Source organism: Hemicordylus capensis, chromosome 14 (genome assembly GCF_027244095.1).
Source record: "Hemicordylus capensis ecotype Gifberg chromosome 14, rHemCap1.1.pri, whole genome shotgun sequence".
NCBI lineage: Eukaryota > Metazoa > Chordata > Lepidosauria > Squamata > Cordylidae > Hemicordylus > Hemicordylus capensis.
In genome coordinates this window covers 16910118-16932814 of record NC_069670.1, presented here as the reverse complement: position 1 = coordinate 16932814, position 22697 = coordinate 16910118, and the positions used below count along the sequence as shown (strand labels likewise).

General features: G+C 53.5%; 1 protein-coding gene across 3 annotated transcripts in view; it reads right to left on the bottom strand.

The window, feature by feature from the left end:
• The window catches only part of PCNX3 (pecanex 3), a 46819-nt gene extending 24520 nt beyond the window's left edge, over positions 1-22299 (bottom strand). The window contains exons 1-13 of one of the 3 annotated variants that reach the window (XM_053278247.1): positions 19313-19445; positions 18379-18725; positions 13052-13245; positions 11973-12075; positions 10740-10779; positions 10404-10499; positions 8470-9732; positions 6918-7047; positions 6655-6824; positions 4268-4364; positions 3975-4110; positions 2261-2421; positions 1110-1263 (exon numbers count right to left, since the gene is read on the bottom strand). In XM_053278247.1, coding sequence (XP_053134222.1) covers positions 1110-1263; positions 2261-2421; positions 3975-4110; positions 4268-4364; positions 6655-6824; positions 6918-7047; positions 8470-9732; positions 10404-10499; positions 10740-10779; positions 11973-12075; positions 13052-13245; positions 18379-18531 — 2697 coding nt within the window. In that variant the 5' untranslated portion in view covers positions 18532-18725; positions 19313-19445. Of the gene's footprint in view, positions 1-1109; positions 1264-2260; positions 2422-3974; positions 4111-4267; positions 4365-6654; positions 6825-6917; positions 7048-8469; positions 9733-10403; positions 10500-10739; positions 10780-11972; positions 12076-13051; positions 13246-18378; positions 19456-22195 lie in introns of those variants that run through there. The other 2 variants (XM_053278248.1, XM_053278246.1) reach the window with 2 other exon arrangements.
• Between the last annotated feature and the right edge of the window lie 398 nt (positions 22300-22697).

Below are 22697 nucleotides of genomic sequence, written 5' to 3'. Positions count from 1 at the left end.
AAGATCCGTATCACCATTGTGAGGGAAGAACTGGGACCGAACAAGGGAGAAGCAAGGCCAGAGCGGTGCGCCCATGAATAAGGCCTGCTCTAAGCCTTCCCAGCATGCCTTGCTCTGCTTCAGGGGTGCCCGAGTGTCTGGTAGGCCAGAACCAACCATGGTTTGGTGTGTGTGTGTGGGGGGGGTCAACTTTGAGCACATGGCATTAAAATTGATTATGAAAAAGGGAGGAGAGCTGGTCTTGTGGGAGAAAGCATGACATTTGTTCCCTTTGCTAAGCAGGGTCCACCCTGCTTTGCATGTGGATGGGAGGCATGTGTGAGCACTGTAAGGCAGAGTTTCTTAGCCTTGGGCCCCCAGATGTTGTTGGACTACAACTCCCATCATCCTCAGCCACAAAGGCCATGTCTGGGGGTGACGGGAGTTGTAGTCCAACAACATCTGGGGGCCCAAGGTTAAAAAACCCTGCTGTAACGTATTCCCTTCAGGGGATGGAGCCACTCTGGGAAGAGCACCGCCAGGCTTGCAGGCAGAAGGTCCCACTTTGGCATCTCCAAGCTAGGGCTGAGAGAAATCTTAGAGAAGCTGCTGCCAGTCTGGGTAGACAATCCTGAGCCAGATGGACCAAGGGCTGGACTCGGTTCATCCTATGTTCCTGATATTAATGGAAGTGAGGGGCCAAATGGCTGGAGTTGGCGGGGGGGGGGGGAGTGTGGGGAACGCTCTGGGCCAGGGGTGGGAGACACCTGGTCTCAAGCCGCCAACGGCACGGAGGCTTGGCGGCTCATCAGTCAGCCAAGCCAAGAGCTCTTCACGGCTCCTGCTATTGCTACAGGATACTCCTTCCTACGGGCAAGCAACAAAAGGCACCCACAGGCTGGGCCTGGCGCAGACCTGCTCTACCCTCCTCTCTCTCTCTCTCAGAAGCAGAGAAGAGTGCAACGTGAAAACCAGAGGAGAAGGGTGAGGCGTGTACCCCGTACATGAAGCAGTGGGGGGGAAGAGAGGAAGTCCCGCCCTCCTGAACCACACACAGAAATGGCGGGGGGGGTTGATAGTGGAGTCTTGCTGAGCCCCCCAAGAGGGCCAGGGCAGAAAGGCGGCCATACCTTCAGCAGCGAGTATTGGCAGCTGGCAATGACCACGCAGAACTGGAACACCCAGATGTCCCGGAAGAAGCCCTGGAGGAGGAGGAGATAGCCCAGGAAGGCCACCAGGCTCACTAGCGACACCACAAAGACATTTTCGGCCACCCGCCAGTTCCTGGAGGGAGCGGAGGAGAAGGAAGCAGGGAGAGAACGCCTTGAGCTGGACGGCACGGAGGGTTGTCGTTGCTGCCACAGCCAGAGCCTGACGACCTGGCTTGGTCTTCGAGACAGCAGGTAAAAAGCAGCGTTGGGATGGAAGGGCTAAGCAGCAATGCAGGTGCCCCGGAGCACGTGCAGAGCGCCTTTCCCTTGCTCACTGCATGGCAGAAGGTCAGAGAGGCAAGGGACCTGGGAGGTCTACTAGCCCAAACCCCTGCTCAGTGCAGGAAGCTCCTACAGCATCCCTGGCAGGCAGGCGTCCAGTCTCTATTCGGAAAGCCCACCACTACAAGAGGCAGGCTGTTCCACTGTCTCCTGCAGCTAGGAAATTCTCCCCGATGTCTAGCCTGCGTCTGCTTCCTAGTCATTTCAGCCCATTGGTTCTAGTTCTGCCCTCAGGAGCCACCAAGTCCGCCCCTCCTCCCATTATTAATAATAATTATTATTATTTCACATTTTATACCCCGCTCTTCCTCCAAGGAGCCCAGAGCAGTGGACTACATACTTGAGTTTCTCCTCACAACAACCCTGTGAAGTAGGTTAGGCTGAGAGAGAAGTGACTGGCCCAGAGTCACCCAGCAAGTCTCATGGCTGAATGGGGATTTGAACTCGGGTCTCCCCGGTCCTAGTCCAGCACTCTAACCACTACACCACGCTGGCTCCTAGGCGGGCACCCTTCGGATATTTGAAGTCCTCTCTTCTCCTGGCTAAACATACCCAGCTGCTTTAGCTGCCCCTCGCTGGAATGCTCATGCGCATATACAGAGTTCCTTTCCTTCACCACTAAGTCACCCCACAGCCGACTTCCATTCCCCACAAGGATTGGCTTCCAGACCCTTCTCCGCCTTGAGAGACGACATGCCCAGAGAGGCCCTCTGGCGAACGGGGCGGAGTGGGCTTGCAAGGAGTCGACCTGTGCCTCAGCCGGAGCAGCGCTCGAGTCCGATACTCACCGGTCCAGCAAAGCCAGCAGGGCCAGGCGGTCGTATCGCACCCGCATCCAGTGCCCAGGCAGCACCCAGAACTTGTAGTACTGGCGCGGGTGGCGCTTGTCCTCGATCATCAGCGTGTTCTCCTGGGACTCGTGCAGCGACTCCTGGTCCAGAAGGTCAAACTGGGGAGACAGGAAAACGGCCGGGGTCACGGGCTCATTCGCGCACCATTTAATTTGAAGGGGTGGGGGGGGAGAGATAGTGCAATCCTCTAGTCCCTGTGACTGGAAATCTAGAAGTTTAAAGAAAAGACTCGGAGTAGTCATCATGGTCAGTGTGTCTCTGTCCATTCCAGTTTTTGTCTAAAAGGGGTAAAGTGGCAAAGTGTGCCGTCAAGTCAATATCAACTCCTGGCACCCACAGAGCCCTGTGGTTGTCTTTGGTAGAATGCAGGAGGGGTTGACCATTGCCTCCTCCCACGCAGTATGAGATGATGCCTTTTAGCATCTTCCTATATCTCTGCTGCCCGATACAGCAGCAGCAGGGATCTGAACCAGCAACCTTCTGCTTGTTAGTCAAACATTGCCCTGCTGCGCCACTTAAGGTGACAAGGGAGATCCAATTCTGGCAAACCTCAATTTTTCACAAATCCAATTAGTAAGAGTTGGGGAGCAGAACAAGCATTTTTATCTACATGTAGAATTATCTACATATTCTCATTCTCTCTCCCCTCCACCCTCCACACACACACACCTACCTATTAATGGATGCTCAGGATCCTTCAGATCAAGGATTCTCAACTTTGAGTCCCCAGATGGTATTGGACTTCAGCTCCCATAATCCCTAGCCCCAGTAGCCTTTGATTGGGTATTATGGGAGCTGAAGTCTAATAACATCTGGGGGGACCCAACGTTGAGAATCCCTACTTTAGATCACAGCTGCCCAACTTCAGCTAGGGGTGTGTACGTGTGTGGCAGGCGCATACACACACACCACTCGCAGTTTTACAGCTGCCCTGCGCCAGCATTTTTCAAAGCAGCACCGGAGGGGGAAATGCGGCAGGGGAGGTAAGAGGTACCTTGGGAAATGACGGCTCTCTTGCATTCAGGAGGGGGGAAGCAACTACCATAGGAACATAGCAATAGCAATAGCACTTACATTTATATACCGCTTTATAGCCGGAGCTCTCTAAGCGGTTTACAATGATTTAGCATATTGCCCCCAACATTCTGGGTCCTCATTTTACCGACCTCGGAAGGATGGAAGGCTGAGTCAACCTTGAGCCCCTGGTCAGGATCGAACTTGTAACCTTCTGGTTACAGGGCGGCAGTTTTACCACTGCACCACCAGGGGCTCTTGCATGCAGCAGGAAGCTGTTTTATATTGAGCCAGACCATTGGTCCTTCTAGCTCAGGACTGTCTGCTCTGACTGGCAGCGGCTTCTCCAAGGTTCCAGGCAGGGGCCTTTCCCGGCTCCACCCGGAGATGCTGCCGGGGAGGAAACCCGGGGCCTTCTGCAAGCAGAGCAGATGCGCTACCCCTGAGCTCTGGCCGCATCTCAAGTCACCCCAGCATAGCATCCCTCCCTGGTGCTTCTTTTTAGATTGTGAGGCCTTTGAGGGCAGGGAACCTCCCCCCCCACCTCGATTCCTGCTGCCACGTAAACTGCTTTGGGACCTCCCTCACTGGAAAAGGGGGTCTCTAAATCCTCTGAGTAGCCACGCGGGGGCCTCACCTCGGGGATCTCCAGCGGGACCCTCCGGACTTGCATGCCCTGAAGGACGACCGGCCGCGACTGCAGCAGCGTGAGGGCCGGAGTCCCTTCGGGCACCTCTGCCGAGTTGAAGCTGGAGGAATGTGAATGCCGGTCCCTGCCAAGGCAGAGAAAGCAATTTAGAGGCTGGGGCGGAGAGGGGACACACACCCAGCCACCCCCCGCACATGAAACACAAAAGGTCCAGCCGGTGACCATTCTGCGGAGAGAGGCGGGCGAGGGCCAGAACCGGCTGCTCGGGACGGAGGTCTCACCAGCCGCTGTTGCTGGCGTGGTCCACGCTGACCTGCTGTCCCACGGGGTTCTCATAGCCACCCCCTGCCAGCCCGAACGTGTAGGAGCGCCGGACACCTGGGGGGAGAAGGGAGAGGAGGATCCTGTGAGCCACACTGGTGCTGGGGCTCTTCTGCCAGGGCCCGATCCCAGACACAACGGCCCTGCGTGCTTCCACAGGAGACATGGAAGGTACATCTGAAGGGCAACGCAGAGGTCCAACGACCTCCGCCCCACTCTGTTTAAACTTGCGACTCGCAGAGATATTTATTACATTTCTAGACCACCCCTCCAAAGGCTCTGGGTGGTGCAAGTGCACAACAAATTTAAAGAGACATAAAAACAAACGCCATTAAAAACACACTGCTTAAAACAACATAAAAACCATCTGTAAACAATTCAAAGCCAATCAAAATACTTTAAAACCATTTAAAATCCTTGGAAGGCCAAGCCAAACAAGTAAGTCTTTAGGGCTCTCTTAGGAGTCAACGACGAGCCTAAATTGCAGATACCTGCCGGGAGGGCGTTCCACAGGCCAGGAGCAGCAACAGAGAAGGCCCGGCTCCGAGTTGCCACCAGGCATACCGGTGGTAACTGGAGACGGACCCCTCCAGATGACCTCCCCAGATACCACCTCTTATTCTGATTACTAATCTCTGGGCTATTCAGCGTGAATGATCTCCAGTGCCACAATTACAGCTTTTCTGAGAAACACACTTTCAGGCTAAAACCCTCCGGAGCGTGCAAGGACGTGCCCCTGCCCCCCGAACAAAAAACTCCAGAGAGGAGCAGGGATGGGGCCTTGAGAGGAAGGGCACCAGCTTTGCAGGCAGAAGGTCCCGGGTTCAAATCCTTGGCAGCATCACCTAGCCCTGTCTTCAAAGCATATGTGAACTCCTGAAAGGCACCGGCAGGCTCGCCTTGCACCATTTCCCTTCGTTTGCATCCAAAAGGGCTGCACAGCTTCGGCCCTCCAGGAGTGGTTGGACTACAACTCCCATCAGCCCCAGCAACAGGGGCCAAGAGTCAGGGGCGAGGTGAGTAGCAGTCCAACCACCGCTGGAGGGCCAAAGGTGTGACCTAGAAGCCAAGACTTATGGTGGCCAACTGTTGAATGAAGCCAGAAGTCAATACAAAGGAAGTCCAAAAATATGCAGTATAAATATTTACACACGTTTATAAAGGACACACAAGCTAAAGCTGTCAAACAAAGCTGAAATGTGGAATAACAAAAAACCTCACCCACCCCAGCCCTGAAATGGTCAGCTGGCACTGGTTTTGACAACTATACTAATAATAAAATCTGGCAACTGCAGAAGAAATTTCCAAAGACTTGTCTGCTGACAGGCAGCTGAGACATAACTCAGCTGATCTACCAGGAGATTAAAGGGAGCAATCGAGTTGCTTATACATACCTTGATAATGGCACAAAGGCACGCAGCCCACAGATTCCACACAATATTTACTACATGGTCAAATCCCAAGAAGAAACCAAATGCTTATAATATGTCCCCCGAAGAACTTCGGAATGTAGGGAACTGCCTTATACTGAGTCTGACCCTTGTTCCATCCAGCTCAGCATTGTCTGCACTGACTGGCAGTGGCTCTCCAAGATTTCAGTCAAGGGTCTTTCCCGGCCCTAGCTGGAGATGCCGCCAGGGATTGAACCTGCGACCTTCCGCATGCAAAGCAGGTGACCTTCCACTGAGCTACAACCCCATCCCCTGAGGCAGGGGCAGGCAACCTTGGCTCCACTGTTCCCTCCAATAGGGGATCCCCAGATGTTGTTGACTATAACTCCCACAATTCCCAGCCAAAGGCCAATGCAGCTGGGGATGCTGGGAGTTGTAGTGAACACCATCTGGGAATCCCTGTTAGAGGGAACAGTTCCTGGCTCTTCTGCGGTTGCCATGTATTGTGGTTGGGAATGATGGGAGTTGTAGTTCAGGAACAGCTAGAGAGTCCACGTTGCTCAGCCCTGCCCGAAGAGTATCTTCCAGCAGACAGTATTCACACGTAGTCTCCCATCCAAATGCAAACCAAGGCATACCCTGCCTAGCAAAGGACAATTTGCACCCGCTACTGCAAGGCCAGCTCTCCTCTGCTAAGGCTGACGGAAACGTCAGAACAGCCCTGCTGGATCAGGCCCAAGGAAGTCCAGCCAGTCCAGCCTCCTGTTCCACCCAGTGGCCCACCAGATGCCTCTGGGCAGCCCCCAGGCGAGCGATGAAGGCATGCCCTCTCTCCTGCGGACCCCATGCAACTTATCTTTAGGGGCATCTTGCCTGGAGGTGGCCTGCCGCCCCCTCAGACCCGTCGCCACCGACAGACCCGTCCTCCACGGATTTCTCCCCGCCGCTCTACTCACCGCTCTCGTCGAAGAAGTAGTGGACGGCCCCTTCGGAGGTGTCGTCGAAGTTGCAGGCCTCGTGGATGGCCCCGCGGGGCAGCAAGAGGGAGCTGGCGAACTGCAGGGCCGAGGGCAGGGTCAGGGCGCGCGAGTGCGAGGAGGCCCGGCCCCGCTGCAGGTCCTGCAAACTGCACCAAGGGCGAGGGGTGAGCGGGAGCCTGGCAAGGCCGAGGCAGAGGGGGAGGAAAGACCAGGACGGAGCGGGGGGGGGGAGGCCTTACCTGGGCGGGGAGCCCATCACCGAGGAGGGCGGGGTGGGGTTGCTGCCGGCGTTGTGGCGCCGCCGCATGGCCGCCATGCGCTTGACGCTGCTCGAGCGGTCCGACTTGGGCCCTTCTTCCCCCGTGGGAGCTGGAAAGAGGCATCAGAGCGCCAGCAGGGCGGCAGGGTCAGAGCGCTGGACTAGGACCAGGGAGACCCAAGTTCAAGTCGTAGGAGCGGGAAGACCCGAGTTCAAGTCCCCATTCAGCCATGAAACCCACTGAGTGACTCTGGCCCAGCCTTGTATCCTCTCAGCGTAACCTACCTCACAGGGTGGTTGTGAGGATAAAAATAACCATGTACACCGCTCTGAGCTCCTCGGAGGAAGAGCAGGATACAAGAGTTAAATAAATAAATAAATAGATAGATAGATAAATTTTAATTCAATTTTCTATTGCATGTCTTTTCTGGAATTGTATGTCTTCTCTGAAATCCCAATTGGATTGGTGATTTTTCATTTTTTTTTTAAAATTCCTGGGTTTGATGATGTTCAATTTAAGTACTCATTTATGGTCAATAGAAATAAGTTCAATTTGATTGGATATTCTTAACAACAACAACTTGGGTGGAAGGAGATTGGACTGCTTTAGTTTGCATGTGGATTCTACGAATACAAAGACGACGAATATTTATATACCACTTTTCAACAGAAGTCCCCAAAGCGGTTTACACAGATGTAAATAAAAAGGCTCCCTGTACCACAAGGGGCTCACCATCTAAAAAAGAAACATAAGAGAGACTCTAGCAACAGCTACCAGAGGGAGGCTGTGCTGGGGATGGGCAGGGCCGGTTGCTCTCCCCCTGCTAAATACAAGAGAATCACCTCTTTAAAGGTGCCTCTTTGCTCAGCTAGCAGGGGTTTGAACTCAAGGGCCATGCACGAGGCACATGTGTATGAAGTGAAGAGAGGGTTCTATAGACAATGTTCTGGTCCTCTTTCTTATGTTCCAGGACCCAGCGACAGGGACCGCCTGGTGACCCCCTGGCCTCTTCCAAAAACTCCAAAGGAAGAGATCTTGCAATCTCCTTCAGAAGTTGGTTCTCCTGCCGAACTACTGGCACAGGGAGTACATCACCCCCCGCCCGCACCACTGGCCAAATCCTTAAAAAGGAGGGAGAGAGAACGACAGCAACCCCCAGGCCCTCCCCACATCATGCACAGCCTTGGAGACACAAGCTCCTTTCGGGGGCTGGGGAAAGTCCAGCTTCCTACTACTACAACAAATATTTATATACTGTTTTTCAGCCAAAGTTCTCGAAGCGGCTTACATAGAAAAATAATAAATAAAAAGGCAACTCCCTGTCGCCAAAGGGCTCAAAATCTAACCACCTAAAAAACAACAACCACAAGGTAGGAACCAGCCACAGCCACAGCCACTGGAGGAATGCTGGGCTGGGGCTGGATAGGGACAGGCGCTCTCCCTCGCTAAACAGAAAACAATCTCTTTTTAGATTGTGAGAATCCCCCCTTGGCTCAGTTAGCAGGGCACACCTGGGCAGCCACGTACTCACCTCCTCCAATGGCCCCCTCGGCCTGCAGCTCCCCCCTCCAGCCGGGCTGGTTGGCCGACTGGCTGCGCACGGTGCCCCCCAGCTCCTGCTCCGCCGCCAGCTTCCCGGCGTGAGACTCCAGGTCCGACTTGGAGACCGTGAGGGCGCCGGGGGGCTTCCCCTCCGCCCCTCCACTGCCATCCATGCTGAGCACCCGGGCGTGGGTCTTGGCGCTGGCTGTGCTGCCGCTGCGCTGGGTGTAGTGGGCCAGCTGGGGTGGGAGGGCCAGGCCTTCGGGGGGCGGGGCCTCGGGGCCCCCGGGGGGGCGGCGCTCGGGGGAGTAGCAGGAGGTGCTGGAGGAGGTGTCGGTGCTGTAGTTGTGCTGGGAGTGGAGGCTGGAGGCCCGGCTCAGGTCACTGCAGTCGCTGGAGTCCTCGTCGGCGAAGAAGCCCTCGGCGTAGGCCTTGCTGTCCAGGAGGGTGCGCATGGGCAGGTAGCTGCTGCCGCCGGGCTTGCGGGAGAGGCGCCGGCGGCCCTTGAGGCCCAGCTCCTTGGGCCGCACCACCTGCTCCGGTTCGGGGCCGCCCCACAGCTCGGCCTCCCCCTTGACCGTCTCCAGGGAGTGGAGGGTGTGCTGGGTGTCGAAGCTGAGCTCCCCCAGCAGGCCCAGCTCCGGGGAGCGCAGCAGCTCGCTGTCCGACAGGGCGTCCGTGTCGCTGCCCCCCTCCGGGGGCGGGGAGGCGCCAGGCCCCGCCCCCCCGCCCAGCGGCCCCTCCCCGGGGCCCGGCCCCAGCGAGGGGCTGTCCAGGTGGGTGGAGTTGGTCTTCTCGCTGCGGTAGCTGCTCAGGGTGCTGGGTGTCTCCTTGTCGGTGCCGCTGAAGCAGCTGTCCGAGGAGCCGGCCTGGAGGGGCCGCTCCGGCCGGGGCTCCAGCGGCTGGTAGTCGGCCCCCGAGGGGCGCTTCTCTCGCCGGCCGGGGCCCCCGGCCTCGGGCAGCGCCAGGCTCAGGAAGCTCTGGCTCAGCTCCTCGCTCAGGCTGCTCTTGAGGAGGGGGCTCAGCGGTGTGTCGCCCACGCTCTCCGACTCGCTGGCCGCCCAGCGGGGCGCCCGCAAGCCCGGCCCGGCTGGGGGCGACTGCTCCGAGGAGTCCGTGCTCTGCAGGGACGTCTGGACGGGGAGAGGAGGGGGCTGCTTCCTCCCGCCGGGCGGGGGCTCTGGCTTGGGGACGGGCAGCAGGCTGCTAGCCGCGCCTGGCGGCTCGGAGGGCACCATTACGACTTCGCCCGCTGCAGAGGAGGCAAGAGGGGAGTGTGGTCAAAACCCCACCGCAAGGCCATGAAAAGGCACTTTGGGCATTTGAAGCAGGTATTTTGCATCTGAAAAAGCCTCAAATCTACAGATATAGGCTTACGTGCAGACCAATTTCACGGTGAATTCCTGTACTAAAGGCTGCGACTAGTGTAGCCTGGCAACAAAAGGGGATCAGGCCGTAGCTCAGTGGAAGAGCGTCTGCTTTGCATGCAGAAGGTCCTGGGTTCAATCCCTGGCAGCACCTCCAGGCAGGGCTGAGAGAGACTCCTGCCTGAAACTTTGCAGAGCTGTTGCCAGTCAGTGCGGACCGTACTGAGCTAGACGGACCAAGGGTCTGACTCAGTAGAAGGCAGCCTCCTACGATGCCATGTAGAAGTTCCCTGGCAGCATCTCTAAGTAGGGCTGGGAAAGGCCCCTGCCTGCAACCTTGGAGAAGCCACTGCCAGTCAGGGTGAGCAATGCTGAGCCAGAGGGACCAAGGGTCTGACTCAGTAGGAGGCAGCTTCCTAGGTTCTTATCCGGCACGTGGGGATGCAGCCTCTCTACGCCCAAGACGCCGGTCAGCTCCTGACAGTCCCTGGCTTCCTGCCTTCTCTGCTCAGTGCCACTCCCCTCACAGAAAAGGAGCCAAGGAGGGGGGACCTACCGCCGTTCTCCGGGGAGCAGCGCTGAAGCATGTCCCGGTCGGCTGCCGTCACGATGACGTTGTTGCTGCCCTGCTCCCGAACAAGCTCCCTGATGTCTGTGGGGAGAAGCGACAGCCGCGGGTCTGCCTTAGCCCCACACAAACCACCCGCCACCCGTCCAGCGTTGCCTGCCACAGGGATTCCCAGGGGTCGATTACAGCTCCCATCATCCCCAGCCAGAAGCCACTGGAGTTGGGGATGCTGGAGATTGCGGTATACCAAATGTGGGGGTCTCTATTCCAGGCAACCCTGCCTCCAACCCTCCGCCACACCCTGAGCCACAGGGCACTGCTCACCTCTCACAGGCCCTCCGTCCTCCAAGTGGGGCAGCAGATCCTAGAAAAGTACACAGAGGAGGAGACATTTTAATTAGGGACAGAGGGAGCTGCCATATACAGAGTCAGGCCCTTGGTCTACCTAGGTTAGCATTGTCTACCCAGACTGGCAGCAGCTTCTCCAGGCAGGAACCGCTTTCGGCCCTATCTTGAGCAGAGATTGGGGGTGGGGTCTAATACAGAGTCGTCTTTCTTTTGGGTAAGTACAGGCATAACCTGTATTTGGCCTCTGTCTTTTAAGGCATTGTCTTACATTCAGAGTCGCCTTGTTAGAGTAAATACGGTACATCCTTGTAAGTAAGCAATGCCCAAGGCAGGCGTGAACCCCAGAATCTCTCTCTTTAAAAAAACAACAACTTTAAGTTAAATTATAAAAAGCCTTCGAACAAGAAGGGAGCTAATATTTGTGAACCACCTAGAGCCATCTGGGTGAGGTGGTATAAAAATCTATTAAATCTATTAAATTAAATTAAAATTAAATAGCTCACTTATGAGTCCCTGGTGGCGCAGTGGTAAAACTGCCGCCCTGTAACCAGAAGGTTGCAAGTTCAATCCTGACCTGGGGCTCAAGGTTGACTCAGCCTTCCATCCTTCCGAGGTCGGTAAAATGAGTACCCAGAAAGTTGGGGGCAATATGCTAAATCATTGTAAACCGCTTAGAGAGCTTCCAGCTATAGAGCGGTATATAAATGTAAGTGCTATTGCTATTGCTATTATGCCAGAAGCATCTGCAGCAGCCATCTGCCCAAAGCCTCTGCAGGGAGGGTTTCCTCCCCACTTGGGTGCACCCTTCTCGCTCCCGCATTTTTAAAGTGGGGGGCAGACGGGCATCTTGCCATCTCGCTGGGACCTCAATAATCTGGTGCCTGAAGCAACCCTCCCCCACCTTGCCCCACAGAAGGGCCTCCCCTGAGTCCTCTCAACACCAGTGTCCCCTGCAGTGAGGAGTCCCAGAAAGTGCTGACTGCAACTCCCAGCATCCTCCAGCCTTTGGCTGGGCATTGTGGGAGTTGTAGTCAATATCAGCCGGGCATTCCCGTTACAGGGAACACGGCTCTCAACGCCTCCTTTGGTTGCTGTCCTAAATTAAGCACTGCTCCGGTGTCCCCGCTCTTTGGCGGAGTCCCTGGAAAAGGGAGGACTGAAGCCCTGAGCCCCCCGTCTCCCACCCCAGAACCGCTTCCTCCTCCTTACCATGACCTGGTTGAAGCCGAACACGGAATGCTGGGAGCTGCACCTGACGGGAGGCGTGGAGCTGACCTTCCGGAACACCGTCATCTCCACCCCGCCAGGATCCCTGCAGGGAAAGACGGAGAGGAATGAAGCCAGGGCTGGGTGGTTGTTGTTTTTAAAATGTGTTTTAAAACTATGTTGGGGTTCACCACACCATTAGGCTGCATTGTCCTGTTTGGAAGTACACATGCAGATAGGTAGGCAAAGAGAAATGTATGTGTTTGTGTACACACACACACACACACACACACACTAACTGCACCATGCTCTGCCCAAATGTGATTCTGCCATTCAGAGAACACAAGTTTGGAGCCACAACAAAATGCTGCCGTGTATCCCTGGTCTGCACGTGTTGCCTGAACCTGTGTCCGAGCATGGTCAAGGTTTTAGGCCCTCAGAAGCAGAAGGGGTCGTGACTGTCTTGAGGGAGCATTTTTTAAGCCAAGAAGTCCTCACAACTCCTCACCACTGAATTCCATTAGCTCCGCGCACCTGGTTGCCTGTTAACTGCACCCCCCATCAAGTCCACAAACATTCCACTCCATCGAGTTACATTGGGGCACTCGGGTGGGGGTGGACCTTCTTAGGTTTCTTCTTCTTCCAATGTTTGTGAAACTGATGTTATCTCTGGGTTACCCTGAGTCTGCGGGTATCTCCCTCTTGTTCACAGGTGCTCCAGTTATGCGTCCATATGGATCATAACCCTTCCAGCTCTTTCAGAAAGAGATATAAGACTCCATTTCTCCTACAGGTCAGTATTTTCCACCAGCCGAGGAAATGGGACCTTGCACCGTTCCCTGAACGTGCTGCCGGGGATCGAACCGGGGACTTTCTGAATGCAAAGCAGATGCTCCACCCTTGAGTTAGAGCCCCATCCCATAAGACAGCCCTCACCGGCAGTCTCCCATCCAAATGCAAGCCAAAGTGGGCCCTGCTTAGCAAAGGGGACCCGTCACGCTTGCACTCCTCCCTCCCCAAACAGACGAAGATTCCTGTCCTGACATTCCAAACGCAACAAGGGAAGCGCCAACTCTGCTCACCTGGTCAGGTTCCCCTCATCGGCCGCAGCCCCCTCTTCGGACTTGGCTCCCTCCGCCAGCGCGGAGTTCTTCTCCACAATCTCGCCCTGGTCAAACATGGTGTGCAGGCGGTAGTTGATGGTCTTGATGGTGGTGAAGAACACGGCCACGACCGCGCAGTACACGCCCGCCACCACAATGCTGGGAGGCATCACCTGCCACAGAAGAAGACCGCATACTGAAAGGGGGGACGGGGACGGGGTTGCAGATGGGGGTTCGGAAGCCCCACCCTGCAAGGGGCACCTGTTCTCTCTGCATCGGAGGAACAGGACAAGAGGCACACCTGCACCTTTGTAAACTCCCAGACTAATACAGGAGGAGGAGAAGCAGCACTGCTTGAGTGGAAGAGGAACCTAGGGAGCTGCCTTATACTGAGTCAGACCACTGGTCCATCTCACTCAGGGTTGTCTACACTGACCGGCAGCGGCTCCCCACGGTTTCGAGCAGGAGTCTCTCCCAGCCCGACCTGGAGATGCTGCCAGGGATTGAACCTGGGACCTTCTGCATGCAAGCAGATGCTTTACCACTGAGCGACGGCCCCATCCCCTAAGGGGAATATCTTACAGCACTCATATGTAGTCTCCCATTCAAATGCAAACCAGGGCAAGCCCTGCTTAGCAAAGTGGGCAATTCATGCTCGCTACTACCAGACCAGCTTTCCTCCAAGCTCGAATTCGAAATGCTGGAAGCAAACTTTCAAGTTCCACAGGACTCTTCTTCAGCTACAGATGTTCAAAGGAGAAACTGGGGAAACCTTAGAAGACATTTTTTACATCTTTGAGCTCATGCTGACATCATGAGGCAATTTTTTAGTTCTTGCTTTGGACTCCTACATCTGACCAAAGAGCAACAAGCATATAACTCAAAGACTCTCACTCAGCATGCTTTGAAGCCATCTTATGGGACAGGGAAACAAACCTACTGGATTTTGTTTGGTGGGAGGGGTGGGGAATGTTTGTTTTTAGGAAAGCCGGGAGCTTCAAGATGCTGAATTCTCCACCAAATGCCAAATCTTAGATATCTAATCGGCTTGGGCAGGGGTTTTCAAACTTGGGTCCCCAGATGTGATTGGACTACAACTTCCATCATTCTCTGGCCATTGTGGCTGGGGATGATGGGAGCTGTAGTGCAACAACATCTAGGGGCCCGGGTCTGAGAACCCCCTGGATTATGGAGTACCTCTCCTCTCCCTATTATCTGTTTGCAGTCAATCTAGGGCTGTTTGAAGTGAGGGTGGGGGATCACCCAGGGCCCAGCACTTATGGGGCCCCACGCTGTAACCCAGAAGCAGGAGCTCTTTTAGTTCAGGCAGGGACAGAACATCGTTCATGCATTATAGCCCCCACAACAAACTACTCCCACCTAGGGTCCTACAGAAGCCAGAGGCAGCCCCTGACCAGACCTCTCTTTAAGATTTGGTATCTGGTACCATTTGTCATTCCTAAACCTCAACATCAGCACAAAGATGTTTTTTCTCCCCTGCTAACTGGGCAAAGAGGCACCTTTTAAATGTGGCAATTCTCTTTTATTTCACAGGGGGGGAGAGTAACTGGCCCTCTCCACCCCGAGCACAGCATCTCTCCAGTGACTGTTGCTGGTGTCTATCTTAGGATTCTTTTTCGAATGTGAGCCCTTTGGGGACGGGGGATCCATCTTCTTTATTTATTATTTCTCCACGTAAAGTGCTTTGGAAACTTTGATTGAAAAGCGGTATACAAATATTTGTTGCTGTTTTCTTAAATTCTCTCCCTCCTGAGGATATGTTGCCTTGCAAGCCGTCAGACTTGTGCTGCTGGAACCCAGACAGGACCCCGGTGAGCCATGTGCTTTCGGTAGCGACACTTTGCTAACGAGCTTATTTTAGTCCCTGAGCTGCAAAGAGTGAGCAGAAAATACATCGTCGCCTCCTGCGCTGGCGGGTGGGCTCCTCACCCCACCCCCAAGCACCACTTCCAAAGTGACTCAGAGAAAACAGGCGGTTACTCAGCATTCTTCCTGCCGTGTCCCCTAGACCTGAAGACGTACCTCCATTGCCAGGCACAGGAGCAGTGTGGACAGGGGATGGGGCTGTAGCTCAAGGGAAGTGCAGCTGCTCTGCATGCAAGAGGTCCCAGGTTCAACCACTGGCAACATCTGGGAAAGACTCCTGCCTGAAACCATGGAGAGCTGCTGCCAGTCAGTGCAGACCAAGCTAAGCTGGATGCACCAAGGGTTTGGCTCGACTCACTATAAGACAGCTTCTTATGGGCCTATGCCTGGCCCACGGGGGTGTTCTCAGTATGTTGCTCCGTAACAGACGAATGGGGGACTGGCTGATGGCGTTGTCCCTCTGGGAGAGGGGCCACGGCAGAAGATCCCAGACTGGCAGCATCTCCAGGTAAAGCTGGGAGAGATGCCTGCCGGAGAGAGCTGCTGCCAGTCTGAGTAGACAGTACTGAGCTAGATGGCCCAGAGGCCTGACTCAGAATAAGGCAGCTTCCAGCAGAGGCCCGAGTCTCTGGAGGTATCACTGCTACTTCCCTAGCAAAGTGACGATGGGAAGGGCCAAGAGAAGGCAAGAGTCCTACAAACTCAGAGGTTGTGGGGAAGCCACAGGCAGAAACCTCTTCGTCCAGTTTGTTCAGTCTGCAGCCCCTTCTAAACACAACCAAACTATGATCATTAATAGACCAAGGTGTGGGTGGTCCCTTGTTTCAAGACTGTCAGGGAAGCAGATTTTTTTTTTTTTAAGAAAAAAGAAAATGGTGCATCAACTCTCTCTAAACACAGCTTGAGAAACAATATTTTTTTAAAATTCCTGAGCATCAGAGTCAGGTTTTCAGCACTGAGCGTCCCACAGGTGTGGATAAAGTGGAGAGAGAGAAGTTCTTCTGCCTCTCTCCCAGCACTAGAACCAGGGGTCATCCCATAAAATCGACAGTCAGGAAATTTAGCACGGACCAAATGAAGTACTTCTTCACACAGCGTGCAAATCAACTTGTGGAATTCTCGGCCGTGGGTTTCAATTCCAATTTGTGGAATCCTCTGTGATGGCTACCAGCTTGGATGGCTTTTAAGAGGAGGCTTGGACTAATTCTTGGAGGACAGGACTATCAGTGGCTACTGGTCTGGATGGCCAGAGGCCACTTCCAGGCTTAGAGGCAGGATGCCGCAGGATACCAGTTGCAGGGGAGCAACAGCAGAAGAGAGGGTGCATACCTTCATCTTCTGCTTGGGGACTTCCCAGAGGCATGTTGGACTAGATAGCAGTGTCCCCTGCTATTAGTGGCCAAAGGCCACTGCAGCTGCGAATGATGGGAGTTGTAGTCAACAACATCTGGGAATCCCTGTTACAGGAAACACTGCTAAGCAGGCCGTGGGCCTGATCCAGCAGTGCTGCTCTTACATTCTTATGTGGGGGGCAAGGGCGGGGAGGGTATTCAGAATATCTGGGCATGACACAAATTCACATTTAGAGATGCCCAGACAACTTCTCTAGCTTCCAGTTCTCCTGCAGTTACAGAACCCGTTTCTTCTCAAGCCCCGGATAACAAGTAGTCACATAAAGTGAAGGAAGGCTCCATGTGCCATGGTAACTAAACCCTGATGCATTTTCTTTTTTCAGGCCATTACTTTCATGGAGACATAGCACAGGAAATGCCTCCTTTTGCAGCCTTGCCTTCTTCTCCTCAGAATATCCGCTCACTTCCCTCCTAGCTACTAGCTGCAAGGTCTTGCTTCTCCTTTGTCACATCAGATAGCAAAGCCAACAGCCCAACCCTTTCTCTGGTAACTGAGACGAGTGCTCTCAGCATTCTTCAGGCAAGCGCTGGGAAGGCATCACTCAGAAGTCAGGAGAACCAGAGTTTACAGTCCAAAGAGAGAGAAAGAGAGAGCTGGAGAAAGGGGATCTTCCAAGCAATGTCTTCAGCAAGTCACAAATGTTCAGCCAGGCATTTCACTCTCCCAGCCTGGAACCGACATGCCAGTTCTTCTAAGCCGCTTCTCTGGCCCTGAAACTCAAGCTGTCGTTTTTGCACCCCAGCTCTGCAACTATCACAAGCGTTTTGCGAATTACATGGCAAAAGATGGACAGCCACTGGAACTGAGGAAGAACTCAGTTCTTCTGAATTTTCAAGAACTCCCACTGTCCTCCTTGATTCCTTAATGTGCTGGGGGTTTCATACACTATTAACTTTAGCCATGATGCACTTTTCGGTGTGCATCCAAAAGACAGGAGAGCTGGTCTTGTGGTAGCAAGCATGACTTGTCCCCTTAGCTAAGCAGGGTCTGCACTGGTTGCATTTGAATGGGAGACGACATGTGTGAGCACTGTAAGATATTCCCCTTAGGGTTAGAGCATCTAGCTTCCAAGTTCCCTCTCTGGCATCTCCAAGATAGGGCTGCAACCTATCTATTATGGAGACGCCGCTGCCATTCTGGGTAGATAGTATTGAGCTAGATGGACCAATGGTCTGACTCGGTATATGGCAGCTTCCTATGTTCCTATATAACCCATTTTAAAAGCTAGCATCCCTGTGTAAACCAACAAGGTAGCTGGAATTTGAACGGAGCCCAGATTTCGAGGGAAGGGGCAAAGATTTTGAGGCAGCTGAGAAAGTGAAAGAGGGGTGAGATCATTCAGTTATTTAGTAGTCTAAGAATCAACAGCAAGGTGTTAGCATGTATACCATGTAATAATAGCATCTTATTTATGATGATGATGTCTATTCACCATTCAATAAGTGTTCACAAGAGTCTTTTTAAATAACTGACCCTGCATCTACATCTCTGGAGTATATAATAGTATTATGGTACATTAGACTGTTATCCCATTGTTTCTCCAAGGAGTTCAGAGGAGTGTGCAAGTTTCCTTTCACAACAACCCTGCAAAGTGGGTTAGGCTGAGAGAAAGTTACTAGCCCAAGATCATTCAGGGAGTTTCATTACTAAGCGGGGATTTGAACTCAGATTACCCACCCCCACCCTATTCCACCACTCTAACCCCACACCCTCCCAACTCTCCAGTTACTATCTGAATCTCCTTTTAGTCTGTTAGGTGAAGCGGAGGGAAAGTTAAGGCTTCAGGCAGCTGAGACCTAGCAGAAATAGACAACGGATAAGGATTCCTAGAAAAAATATTAGCCTGTCTTGAAACAGGACAGCCATTCTAGGAGTAAAAAGCCATAAGGAACATAAGCCCTTTCGACACTGAGGACTGCTATAAAAGTTAATCCCACCTGTACACACACACCTTTTCTCCGACCCAAAGGTCCCCCAGAGACATTGCCTACTTCTCCCAGACTTACCATATAGAGCAGGAAGGGAAAGGTGAGCAGGAATATCCAGGTGTAGAGGTGGAAACAGTTGGAGAAGGTGCTCTGGTGTGGGTCAAAGAACCAGCCACCGGTCAGAGAGGCCCAGACGCCCTGGCGTAGGATCTGCAGGACCTGCGACCCCATGTCCACGGTGGGGCCGCCTCTTCCTCTTCTTCGTCCTCCTCCTCCTCCTCCTCAAGGAACACCACTTCCCAGCTGGCGCTCACAATGTCCTTCATCAAGGCAGCTGGAGGCCCATGATCCACAGGGCTGGGGGGAATCCAGAACCCTCTTCTCTCCTTTTTGGGCCCAGCTGTGCCACCCCTACAAACCACGCCCTAGCAAGTGTGGGGGGGAGGGGGTGACTCACCACAGGACCGCACTACCTGGCAGCAGTCATCCGTAGTATCGGCCCTATTCACCCTCCCCTCAGAAACAGCCACCCCCTCCCCCCAACCTCCTCTTTCTTCTTGTGGTTCCCTCTCCCCAACAACACCCCCTCCACACACACTCACACCTCACGCCATCTCGACTTAAAGAGATGGGTCCCACCACCAGCCTAAGGAACTGGGGGCTTGGGTGTCTGGAGCAGGCCTGCCAGCAAGGGAGGTCCAAAGGGCAAAAGGGTGGGGGCACACAAGGTGCAGCAGGGCAGGGTGTCAGAAGGGCCCCCTCCCCCCTACAGCTAGTGGGCTGGCACTCAGGGACATGCCAGTGGGAGACCTGCACAGATGTGACCCTGGGGGGTTAAGTGGGGGCACAGGTCCAGGCAGGGGGTGGGCAGGAGAGGCAGCCCTAAGCTCCTTGGGATCCCCTGGGGAAGTGGGGACCCGAGTTGACCCAGGGCAAGGCCGCCCCCCAGTTCCCCCCCAAGGTGGAGAGAGCCCAAGCCCTGTTCACTTCCGAGGTCAAAGGTCAACCCTACTTGGCCTGAGAGCAGCGAAGGGACTCCAGGCGCCCCCGCCTAACCAGGGACTCGGGGAGGCCGGAAGAGGAGCCCGAGAAGCAGCAGGGACAGCCTAGGCAACGCGCATGCGCCAACCCTCTCCCTTCCAGACAGGAAGCAGAAGCAAGAAGGGTCAAAGAGTGCGACGCTCGCTGTTGGCGGGCCAGAGTTCTGCGCGCATGCGCCTAGCGCGACCGTCGCCTTGCCGCGGGCGGGAATTCCACGCATGCGCACGCTCCCCGTCCCAGCAAAATGAAGCGCACGCTTTGCGCACGCGCCTGTGGTTAGTTACTGCCCCCTCCTCCCGAAACTCGCCAAAACGCATGCGTTTCTGAAACGGTGGGCAAAGGAAGGGCGGATCGTGAGAACTAGAGGATCAATACGCATGCGCTCACTTCCTGGTGGTTCTCTTTTTTTTAAGGCGTCTCTTAAGTGCCAGACCTCATTTCTATTGGTAGACTCACGTTGAGAAGCAGCCCCTTTTCCCACTGAAAAAGGTAGAGGGAACCTCTGTGACTACGTCACTCGTATTTTCATTTTTCTAATGATAAAGCCCGCTCCAAGTTCCTTAATCCTTCCTCCTTTGAACATTTTGAAAATACATCAAAGGAGCAGCGAGTGCGGAGTACTACTTATTCTAAATAATAATAATAACAACAACTGTAGTCGAGAAGAAAGAAAAACAAGTCAAAATAATCGACATAGCAATACCAGGGGATTGAAATTGAAAGGCTGTGGCAGAAAAAGACCAAAGTAATCCCAGTGGTAACTGGCGCCCTGGGTGCAGTTCCAAAAGACCTTGAAGAGCAGTCAACACCATCGGGGCCACAGAAATCACCATCAGCCAATTACAAAAAGCAGCTTTACTGGGAACAGCCTATATTCTGCGACAATATCTATAACAGCAACAACACTGACAATAAAATTCTGGCATCCCAGGTCCTTGGGAAGGACTCGATGTATGGATAAAACAAACCAGTCAATAACACCTGTCTGACTGTGTAAAATAATAATAATAATAATATTAATACCGAAAAAGTTAATTCATTAATGAATTAAGATCTCAGCTCTCCTCGGGCTCTTGGCTGCTACACAACACTGCACCCACTTGGGGGGGGGGGATAAGGTCCTCTCTCCACCCCCAAGAAACATACACATTCAGTTTGACAATGGCCAGAGAATATCCATTACTGGGTTTCCAGCCCTATTTCAAACAGAGAAACCAGATCAAACGAGCACTTTGCACACTATAAGTTAGGCCTAGAGAGTACCTTGCTCTTCTGTGGGGCGGAGTCCGAGAGAGGAGATTCCTGATCATGTGTCCCACTTGGCTCATGGAAGGGGAGCCAGGGGGCAAACAGAATGGCCCTTTATAGAACTATGAGACAACCCAAATGTCAGTGAAATCCTAGCCTCTTACTCTGAAGTCAGTACACGTGAAGCTACATGGGAGAGGGACTGAGGGTCTGAATGGACCACAAGGGTCCTAAGAGTCTCAATGGACCACAAGTTGAACATGAGCCAGCACTGTGTGATGCAGCAGCTAAAAAGGCAAACACACTCTTAGGCGGCATTAATTTGAGGTCTATAGAATCATGGAGTGGTCAAACTGGAGGTCTTCTAATCCAAACCCCTGCTCCCTGCAGGAAATGGTTACAGCATCCCTGATAGGGATCCATCCAGCCCATGTTTTAAAGCCTCCAGTGAGGCTTGGAGAAGCTGTTGCCAGTCTGTGAAGACAATACTGAGCTAGATAGACCAAGGGTCTGACTCAGTATATGGCAGCTTCTGATGTTCCTAAGGAGAGCAATCCATCTTTGCTAGAAGATTTGATGGAGAGGTAGAGAGGGAAAGCAGTGTGATGTATCTGCTAAAATAGCTTATTATTTATTTATTTATTATATATTAACCAGATTTCTAATGCAGTCTCAGACTACACATGAACAGAAGCCTAGCGTCCAGATCATGAGAAGAGATAATTCCACCCTACTCTGGAACATAGGAAGCTGCCGTATATTGAGACAGATCCTTGGTCCATCCAGCTCAGTACTGTCTACACAGACTGGCAGTAGCTTCTCTAGGGTTACAGACAGGAGGCTCTCTCAGCCCTATCTTGGAGATGCTGACAGGGAGGGAACTTGGAACCTTCTGCGTGCAAGCAGGCAGATCCTCTTCCCAGAGTGGCCCCATCCCCTCAAGGGAATGTCTTACCGTGCTCACCTGTAGGAGCTATTCCCACAACCAGTAGAAAGTGGGCTAAGGGAGCCTAGCCTGCTTTCTACTGATCGTGGGAACTACAAGCCCGGTGGTTCCAAAGCGGCTAGCCCACCTAATTCCCCCCACCTTTAAACGATGAGTGCTTCGTTAACCTCGGTTTTTTTATCGTGTGCCACAGCGATGCACGGCAACACACAAGTAGACTCCCAACCAAGAGGCTGCAGCCAGCCTCCTGGCCTCGGGGGTCTCTCCAGAATGCACTGCACACTCACGTGGGACATCCTGGAACTTCTGGGGGCTGGGCGGCCCCCACCCACCGGCTTCGTGACGGAGCCAGCAGTTATGTGGGCGGCTGATCTGGCCACCCAGGGCTTCGAGGCTGCTTGTGTGCAAGGAGAACAGGCTAACCTAAGAGAGCGGGCTAAGCACAAATCCTCCTGGTGCCTCGCACATTTAGTGTGAAACGCCTTGTAGTCTCCCAAATGCAAACTAGGGTGGACCCTGCTTAGCTAAGGGGACAAGTCTTGCTTGCTAATACAAGATCCGTTCTCCTCCAGACTCTGCCCAGACCTCACTTGGAATCCTGTGTTCAGTTCTTTCTGACAGACAGATCTTACAGTTAGGACATTCTGCTTAATGTCTCACCTATATTTGCTTCCTGGTACAGTCATTTCAATCCCTGGGTTCTTCTTGTCCTGCCCTCAAGAGCAGCAGCCCCGCTCCTTCTTCAGTGTATCCGGTTCCAGGCACTGCATTTTCAGAAGGACATAATGATTAACTGGTTCAGAGGAGGGTGGCCAAGATGGGGAACCAAGCCCGATGAGGAACCGGGGGATGGGGGGCTATGCTCTGAGTGCTGACAATGAGCGGGGCTCAGCTATCATGCATGCAGGACAGGGCCTTCTCAGTTGTGGCCCCAGACTCTGGAATGCTCTCCCGGTGGCCATCTGCTCTGTAAATGTAAATCACAGTTTTTAGAAAGCGTGTGAAATCTTGGCTTTTTACTCGGGCTTTGATATGATTGTCCCCATTACTATTACTATGGCTTTTAATATACCAAAATATAATCTTCAACCAAAGTTCTCAAAGCGGTTTACATAGAAAAATAAACAAGACAGCAATAAGATGGCCCCCTGTCCCCAAAGAG